The sequence below is a fragment of the Mytilus galloprovincialis genome, chromosome 2 (assembly GCF_965363235.1).
Source record: "Mytilus galloprovincialis chromosome 2, xbMytGall1.hap1.1, whole genome shotgun sequence".
In the NCBI taxonomy this organism is placed as follows: domain Eukaryota; kingdom Metazoa; phylum Mollusca; class Bivalvia; order Mytilida; family Mytilidae; genus Mytilus; species Mytilus galloprovincialis.
Genome location: NC_134839.1, coordinates 36,964,157 through 36,974,638, shown reverse-complemented (window position 1 = coordinate 36,974,638; position 10,482 = coordinate 36,964,157). Strand labels below are relative to the sequence as shown.

At 30.8% G+C, this 10,482-nt stretch overlaps 1 protein-coding gene across 1 annotated transcript; it reads right to left on the bottom strand.

The window, feature by feature from the left end:
• Positions 1–9,774: 9,774 nt before the first annotated feature.
• LOC143061936 (uncharacterized) lies at positions 9,775–10,482 on the bottom strand. The gene has a single exon (XM_076233798.1). It carries the CDS (start codon positions 10,480–10,482, stop codon positions 9,775–9,777), a length of 708 nt encoding a protein of 235 aa, XP_076089913.1.

Here is a 10,482-nt window from a genome sequence, read left to right as displayed (position 1 = left end):
CTAACCTTAGACATTTGCTGTGTTTCTTCTTTCATGTCTTAATAGTTATCAATAAAAAATGAAACGTTTCGCAGTTGGTACTGAACAATTTCTGGACCTTTTTATTTGTTTATGACACGCGTACGTAATGGCTGATTGTTAGTTGCTTAACGTGCACTTGCAAATATGTCATGCATGTTCAGGATAAGCGCAAAGTAGCAACACATACTACATGTAGGTCCTGGAAGGAGGCCCTCCGGAATTACGTTAGGGAAGTTTGGACTGCCACTGGATAAAATGAGGTATATTGAATAAGGACACAAATGTTGCCTTTCAACAGGTCATTTATGGACCTCTCATAAAGTTTTGGCAGGGGTTCGTACAGTGTAGTTAGCGTAGTACTCTCTTTACACAAGACATTGGATCTTATTTTCCCATTCGGACTGGACTTGACTGCGTACTTTTACATCCCTCACAACTAAACGGGTGGCCAACTTCGGTCTGGTATTACTGCCGGTCGGAAAAAAACCAAAGTGACCATATCTAATAGTATATTTCCCAGTCATCCTTTACCAAATTCTTTTATGAATAAAAACAATTTGGCTACAATATAGAAAGTTATGCTGTACCGGTTAATCACTTAACATAATTACAATATATGCACACTTATGAGAACTCATAATACCGTACATCCTCTCGATACTGTTTAAATTTGGCATTGCACAAGTCCATGCGTTTTATTACGTCTTTACCTAAAAGCGATATATTATACTGATTAATACTTAAAATACCATTCTGGTACAGGATTGTGTAAATGTTCGCTAACGTCGCCAACATCGCCAACATTTACGAAATCATTTTTGTCACTTAGTATGAAACATGTCTCAACCTGTCTGATGTACTTGGAAGAAAGTCAATGACATAAAGAAAAATTTACTATCATTACTAAATCATTTATTTTTGTTTTATATGTTAATAAATATATTTAGCAACTTTCTTTTCAAATAATTGTTGAAGACATGTTTAAACTGTTTCAATTAACATATTCGCTGAAATATTCATATATTGAAAAACAAAACAACTTACACAGGTAGTGGTGGAAATTCTTTCAAGTAATAATGCTTCTCAATACTATAAAAACATGCTGGAATTTAATAATGGTCCTAATTTCTATAAAAATCGTCTTGAATTTGATAAAGGTCATGAATTTAATAAAAACTGCCTTGAATTTGAAGATGTACTTGAATTTTATAATAACCGGCTGGAATTTGATAATGTTCCTTGATTCTATAATAACCGGCTGGAATTTGATAAAGGTTCTTCATTCAATATAAACTGGCTGGAATTTAAAAATGTTACTGAATTCGATAAAAACCGCCTGGAATTATATAATGTTCTTGAATTCTATAAAAATCGGCTGGAATTTTATACTGATTCTGAATTCCATAAAACCGGCTGGAATTTGATAATGGTCCTGAATTCTATTTAACAAAAACCGGCTGGACTTTAAAAATGTTCATGCATTCGATAAAAACCGGACAGAATTTGATAAGGTTCTTATATTCTATAAAAACCGACTGAAATTTTATACTTTTCCTGAATTCTATAAAAACTGGCTTGAATTTGATTTATTATTAACTGAAATTTTGTCAGGATTTAAGAATGTTATGTCAAATATTAACGTTTGAGAATTTTAACCTTCTACAGAAAAGCTCAAACTATTCTTTTTATTAAACGATGTATAAAATAAATGAACACTTTGTAAGCTATAATACAAAATTATATTACAAAATTTTCTTATCAAATAATTGTTGAAGACATGTTATTAAATGTTTCAATTAAAACATTCGCTGAAATATTCATATATTGAAAAACAAAACAACTTACACAGGTAGTGGTTCAAATTCTTTCAAGTAATAATGCTTCTCAATACTATAAAAACATGCTGGAATTTGAAAATGGTCCTAATTTCTATAAAAATCGTCTTGAATTTGATAAAGGTCATGAATTTAATAAAAACTGCCTTGAATTTGAAGATGCACTTGAATTCTATAATAACCGGTTGGAATTTGATAATGTTCCTTGATTCTATAATAACCGGCTGGAATTTGATAAAGGTTCTTCATTCAATATAAACTGGCTGGAATTTAAAAATGTTACTGAATTCGATAAAAACCGCCTGGAATTATATAATGTTCTTGAATTCTATAAAAACCGACTGGAATTTTATACTGATTCTGAATTCCATAAAACCGGCTGGAATTTGATAATGGTCCTGAATTCTTTTTAACCAAAAACCGGCTGGACTTAAAAAATATTCATGAATTCGATAAAACCGGATAGAATTTGATAAGGTTCTTGAATTCTGTAAAAACCAACTGAAATTTTATAATTTTCCTGAATTCTATAAAAACTGGCTTGAATTTGATTTACTATTAACTGAAATTTTGTCAGGATTTAAGAATGTTATGACAAATATTAACGATTTAGAATTTTAACCTTCTACAGAAAAGCTCAAACTATTCTTTTTATTAAACGATGTATAAAATAAATGAACACTTTGTGAGCTATAATACAAAATGGGACAGAAAATTTTCATTAAAGTTTCTAAGAGGATCACTAGTTTCAATTAATTAGTTTTTATAGCTGCAACAGTGAAAATGCCGTAAAAGGGAAAAGTAAGTATGAATTTTGATGCCTCTGGTATCCAGGCAGACGGGGTTGTTTAGTACTTTATATTTTGAGTAATTAAAGCATTTCTTATGCAAGTGAAACACCTTGCTAAATAGATGATGTAAATATTGATAATGTTATCATTTAGTTTGAAATATTGTCTCAACCTGTCTGATGTACTTTGAAGAAAGTCGGTGACATATACAAAAATTTACTATCATTTTTAAATCATTTCTTGTTGTTTTATATCTTTTTAATATGTATTTTTAGCAATTTTCTAATAAATATTTATTGAAGCCTTGTTTAAACTGTTTCAATTAACATACAAAACAATTTACACAGGTAGCGGTGCAAATTCTGTCATGTAATAATTCTCTTGAATTCTATAAAAACCTGTTTGAATTTGATAATGTTCCTAAATTCTATTAAAATCAGCTTTAATTTGATAATGGTCCTGAATTTAATAAAAACTGGCTGGAATTTTAAAAATGTGCCTGAATTCTATAAACACCTGCTGAAATTTGATAGTTTTCTTGAATTCTATAAAAACCGGCTTGAATTTTATAATGTTCTACATTCTATAAAAATCAGCTTTAATTTGATAATGGTCCTGAATTTAATAAAAACTGGCTGGAATTTGAAAATGTTCATGAATTCTACAAACACCTGCTGACATTTGATAATTTTCCTGAATTCTATAAAAACCGGCTTGAATTTTATATTGTTCCTAAATTGCATAACTATCGGCTGAAAGTTGATAATGGTCCTGAATTCTATATAAAAAAAAGGAATAGAATTAAAAAATGTTCCTAAACTCAATAAAAATCTGCTGAAATTTGATTATGGTTTTGAATTCTTTAAAAAAAAACGGCTGGAATTTGAAAATGTTCCTGAACTCTATAAAAACTGGCTGCAATTTGAAAAGGATCCTGAATTCAACAAACACCGGCTGGAATTTTATCATTTTCATAATTCTATAAAAACTGGCTTGAATTTGATTTATTATAAACGTAAATTTTGACAGGATTCAAGGATATTATGTAAAATATTATCGTTCTGAATTGTAACCTTCTTTAGAAAAGCTCAAACTATTCTTTTTATTCAACGATGTATAAATGAACACTTTGTGAGCTATAATACAAAATGGGACAGAAAAGTTTCATTAAAGTTTCTAAGAGGATCACTAGTTTCAATTAATTAGTTTTAACAGCTGCAACAGTGAAAATGCCGTCTAAGAGAAAAGTTAGTATGAATTTTGATGCCTCTCGTATCCAAGCAGACGGGTTGTTTAGTACTTTATATTTTTAGTCATTAAAGCATTTATTATGCAAGTGAAACACCTTGCTAAATAGATGATGTAGATATTGATAATTTTGTCATTTAGTATGAAATATTGTCTCAACCTGTCTGATGTACTTTGAAGAAAGTCAGTGACATATAGAAAAATTTACTATCATTATTAAATCATTTCTTGTTGTTTTATATCTTAATATGTATTTTAAGCAACTTTCTTATCAAACATTTATTGACGCTATGTTTTAACTGTTTCAATTAATATATAAAACAGTTTACGCAGGTAGCGGTGCAAATCAATTCAAATAATAATACTCCTGAATTCTATTAAAACCGGCTTGAATTTGATAATGTTCCTAAATTCTATAAAAATTAGATTTAATGTTATAATGGTCCTGAATTTAATAAAAACTGGCTTGAATTTGAAAATGTTCATGTGTTCTACAAACACCTGCTGACATTTGATAATTTTCCTGAATTCTATAAAAACCGGCTGGAATTTTATAATGCTCCTAAATTGAATAACTATCGGCTGAAATTTTATAATGGTCCTGAATTCTATATAAAAAAAAACAAACGAATGGAATTAAAAAATGTTCCTGAACTCAATAAAAATCGGCTGAAATTTGAAAATGGTCCTGAATTCTATAAAAAAGAAAACGGCTAGAATTTGAAAATGTTCCTTAACTCTATAAAAACTGGCTGAAATTTGAAAAGGCTCCTGAATTCTATAAAAACCGACTTAAATTTGATAATGTTCCTTAATTCTATAAAAATCAGCTTAAATTTGATAATGGATCTGAATTTATTAAAAATTTGCTGGAGTTTGAAAATGTACCTGAATTCTATCTAAAAAAACGGCTGGAATTTGATAATGTTCATGAATTCTACAAACACCTGCTGGAATTTGATCATTTACCTGAGTTTTATAAAAACCGGCTGGAATTTTACGATGTTTCTAAATTCCAAAAATATCGGCTGAAATTTGATAATGGTCCTGAATTCTATAAAAAAAAACGAATGGAATTAAAAATGTTCCTGAACTCAATAAAAATCGGCTAAAATTTGATAATGGTCCTGAATTCTATAAAAAAAAAAACGGCTGGAATTTGAAAATGTTCCTGAACTCTACAAAAACTGGCTGAAATTTAAAAAGGTTCCTGGATTCAACAATTGATGATAACGAGTGTTATAATTGGACGACAATCGTTTGCCAGATTTTATATAAAAAAATACCGTCCTTTTTTAGAGGAGGGGCGACATTTTGCACATTTATAAGAGAAAAAATATATGAGTTTACTTATTATTTTCATCTGAGTATCGAAGAATTGGACGTCAATTTGAGAATTTAACGTCAGATTTGGACGATTAAAGACCGGACGTCGATCTGAGTATAATCCCAATTTAGATTATTTTAAGAAAATCACCACTCTGTATATCTATCACCACGCTATATCCCCTACACCCCTCATTGTTTTTCTCTAGAAACTATGGAATAGGCCAAGCCCCCTTTTTCATTTTTATGAACATAGTGCAACTTGATACCTTGCGGAAAAGATGCACCTGTTTCTCCCCTACAAGACCTGTATAGTCATACCCCGTGAAACCCCTATTATTTTTCTCTAGAAGCCATGGAATAGGCCAATCCCACCCTTTTCCGTTTTTTTTTTAATTTTTAGTCCTAGTTTCAGATTTTTGAACATAGCGCCACTCGATTTCTTGCGCAAAAGATGCGCCTGTTCCTCTTCTACAAGACCTATATAGTCATACCCCGTGAATCAGAGAATTCAAGAGTATAAAAAAAGGATAATTTTGTTTATGTTTTACCATCTGCTTAAACAATACAAACAGTCCCCTTAAATCTGGTACATCTACAATTTCTACTTTTAAAGAAACCTAAATCAAATTTTTTGATATGTTTTCCAAACAGCACCTGTATATCTTTACATATACATATCAGCTTGTATGGCTTCAGTATTGGTAGAGTTTAATGTATTGTATAAACAAAATCATTCTTTTTTTGCAAGGTTATCAATTTAAAATGCGTTTATAACATTTTTTGTACAATATAAATGCATTGTAATCAATTTGATCATACTAATAATCTGAGGAGAATCAATATACTGTAAAAACATGTTATAGCGTGCATGGATAGTAATGTGGACGTGTTGCATGCGAAACGTTAATCAATCAAATTATTACACGTTCTTACTGTTTATATTTGATTAGTTTATCAGTTAATTCAAAATTATTTCGATCGTTAAAATAATAAAAACCCTAACCTTATGAAAAAACAAAAACGATTTTTTTTAAATTTGGACAAATTTGATTTTAAGTTTAATTTTATATGTCAGAGGAAGAAGATCAAAGAAGTCATATCCTCTTATTTCAAATTTATTGATGATGTTTTTTCCATTAAAATGCAAAATTTTTCTAGTGTTGAGTCGTCAAGTTGATCCGTTCGGTTTTGTTTTGTGAAGTATGTGTTTTTGTCTATAATAGTAATGGATATCCACGTGCATATTTATAATCTGGCTGCAGCATCATTGGCACCTTTGACACAGTTAAATCAAGGAGAGAAATTTCGGTTGACATAGGTTAAATTGATATTAAGAATGAGTTTTTTTTAGCACGTAAATATCCTTGAAGGATTGGTGTATTATGTGTTCTTGCCATATCGTAAAACCATGATTAATTAATTGTAATGGGAAACATAAATGAGGCCGAAAGTCATAACATTGAATAAGAATTACAAGAACGGAATATATAAAGAATTCATAAAACAGTTGAAGAATTCTGATAAAATTATCAAAGGCATCAGATTTATAACTTGATACACCCGACGCGCGTTTCGTCTACATAAGACTGATAAATGAAGCTCAGATAAAAATATTTAGAAAGCAAAAACAAGAACAAAGTTGAAGAGCAAACCTATATTGGACAGCCCGACAGAATGACGTTTACTTAATAAACAAGACAGACACATAACAAACATTGGTCCGAGAAAACAGTTATATCGTCGAGAATTAATCTAAGACAGAAAACAACAAAAACAAATTGAACAAAAAATTAGCTCTTGCTCTATTCAAAAATATTTTTACAGGGTAGTGTATTAATTTTGGGACACATTATATAAGTTAAAGAAAAGTATATAAACTTTCATTTAAATTAAGGAGAATTTTATGCAGAGTGGGTGTATAAATATAGTCTGAAAGCTGCAGAACTAGACATACTAATTTTTTACCTTTTCAAAGAAGAGCAGATCACTAGTTAATAGTGTTGTCAACCGTTAACCGTCGAAAGGCCCGAATATCGAATACCAAAAACGCTAACCGGTTAACTAAACTTTTTTTTCAATTTTAATAGATTTGATATAAATGTGTATTGAAATCATTTAATAATATTGTTCTATTTTGAAAAATTATCGTCGTGGTAATTAATTTGACAGATCTATTGTCCAGTATATTGATTGCAATTGAAAAAAAAAACCATAGAATTAATTAGGACTTATACAACTTGTCGATCAGCTCAGGGCAAGATGTAAAGTAAACATCAGTTGTATATATGGTTTTTTTTTAAATAGTAACTTTAAATCATTAATCAGATTAAATTTTACAATTTTTTCGTTACATAAGTTTTGATCTGATTTTGCGTAGACCTATTTCTGAAGGTGCCAAGCTTTGCCATAGTTGAAACGAAATGCCAACTCAAAAAATGTGAAATGCAAATCAACGTGAATATGATTAATGTATACCTGATGGTAAGAGTAATAGGCTTAATCATTTCAAATTAAAACACTCCACATTATTTTCTGAGACATCAACAGAAAATGAAAGAACCATCAGTTTCAGACATTTCAATTCGACCAGATCAAGAAGTTTTTTTTTCTATTTTTTAATCTGACGTTATTACAAACGCCACAGTAGATAAGGTGGTATTGAAATATAAAAAGTCCAACTTCGCCAGGAAACCTCACAAAGCCTTGTAATGCCAACGGACAAACTTCAATTCACCGTATTGTATCAACGTACATTTGTAGAGTAATATAGATAAGGCCTTCACATATCAACTTTAAAGTGACCCTGATTTGTTTTTTTCTATCGATTTATGAGTTTTGAACATCGGTATACTACTGGTGCCTTTATCAATTAACTACCGGCTAACCGGTGTATCGGTGGAACCATTATTCCAAGTAACCGGTTAGGCACAACTGTACGATTGACCACACTACTAATTCACCTTCACGTACAAATCATTATAAACTGCTTATACATGTAATTTTGTCTCCATATTACCATTTTATACATAAAATATCAGGAAATAAATTTGGAAGGTGCATGAACAAAATGATAAACACTGTCAACATTAGTGACTCTATTTGAAGACAACTAAAGAAAAAGGACTGTAACTGTGTTCTGGACCTCATAAAAGGCAAATACATAAAGATATAAGAACTCCTTATAAAAGGAGGCAGGATAAACATACATTTAAAGAAATAGCATGAATATAATGGAAATAAGTAAAATCACAAAAATACTGAACTCCGACGAAAATTCAAAACGGAAAATCCCTAATCAAATGGCAAAATCAAAGGATAAAACACATCAAACGAATGGACAACAACTGTCATATTCCAGACTTGGTACAGACATTTTCAAATGTAGAAAATGGTGGATTGAACCTGGTTTTATAGCGCTAAACCTCTCACTTTGATGACAGTAACATCAAATTCCGTTATTTTTACAACGATGCGTGTTAACAAAACAGACATAATCGGTAAAATAGTCAAAATATGGTTACAGCAGTCATCACTGTGTTACAATCTCAAGAAAAACAAACATATACAAAAAACACAAAAATCTTGTAGACAACTCTCTCACAAGCAAACAACCATCGTAAAAATATAAGGGTATACACTAAAAGCAGAGGGACACATCCTACTGAATCAACACAGCAAGAGTAATAAACCCTGCATTTAATATAAAAAAAGAAGATGTGGTATGATTGCTAATGAGAAATTTCTCCACAAGAGACCAAATGACACAGAAATTAAAAACTATAGTCACTGGAGGGCCTTCAACAATGAGCAAAGCCATAGGTTAATTTTTCCTGCTTGAATAGTTTACCTTTATTATTGTAGGGCCCTTTATATATAGCTTGATGTTCGGTTTGGTTCAAGGCTCTGAAATGAAGGTCGTAATTTGACATAAACTAATTTTATTGTTAACATTTACTACATTTTCTACATTGTGACTTTGTTGTAATGTTGTCTCTTTGGCACTTATACCACATCTTCTTATTTAAATGTATTTACAATAGGTCATTGCTGGAATCATGTCTTTCACCGGAAAATATCGTCAATTTCGAACGCCTTTATGACGTCATTTACCAGATAGAAGGCGCGCCTGTATCCCTGCTCTTTTAAAAGTTTCCAGCACTTTCATAATCGTCATTATGTAGGGTAGTATATTAATAATTAATGTTCCGTAAGTACATAACCGTGATTGCCGTTTGACTGAGGGTGGGTGGTCATCCTTTCAGATTTGAATTTCCCTAATATTTTGTGCAGTATAAATTAAAACATTTTCACCCGTTTGCTCAACATGTGTTGGAAATTTCTATGCATACATTTTTGTCACGTGGTGGTGGAAGTCACATGACAGATTCGTCTGAAAACCGTATCCGTGAGCTGGCCTATTGATTGATATAAATCTGGCATAGAAAGGTATTTCTTTGATACCCGTTCTAATAGTTGATTTCGTTAAATTTTATCTTAATTGAACAATTGGCTTTAATAAACTTTTAATAAAATCGACTGATAATGACATTTCACGGTTGAATTTTACAGTAGCAAAATTTTTTAAGGTGATTTTGCTCAATACAGTGTGATTGATCACCGTACTTATTAATTCGACTGACATCACCTACTAAGTCATATGTTTTTCTTTTCTCGTCAAACCGTAATATCCCTTCAATGATAGCATCTCCTGGCTTTGTTTGAATGGTTATCTGATAATCAATATAAGATTTAATGCGATCACCATATTTATACGTCTTTCTGTATCGCAGAACTTTATCGGATGGTATTACAAGCAGAGCATATTTTATAGATTTCAAGTACAATTTTTCACAAACGTCAAAAGAATGCCTTAAATTTTGGTTAATCTTAGATACAAAAGCATGACCAATTTGGATAACTGTCTTATTTTGAATATCTAATGTTGTAAGTTTAGAACAAGTACACCAATGAGGTAGGATACCAGCTTCATCACAAGTTCTGTTTTCGGGAATTTCATGAAGTAAGCTCATTGATCTTTGCTTTGTCACTTGCTTTTTCTCAATTCCATTGAAATCTAAAATATGTTCTAATGTGGCAAAGATATCGAAAGGAGTTGTAAGTCTTCTTGCATTGATCTGCAAATTTCTGTGAACTTCTGGATACTTTTTAATGAACCATGAAGGGAATACAATCAGCATAAAGGGAAGACGGTCTTCTAATTTTCCAGGAAATGTTTCTCTAAAACGACCAAAACGCAT

What these genes read in the sequence shown, in the direction of transcription:
- LOC143061936 (XM_076233798.1), bottom strand. Translation starts at nt 10,482, where the DNA reads ATGCGTTTTGGTCGTTTTAGAGAAACATTTCCTGGAAAATTAGAAGAC.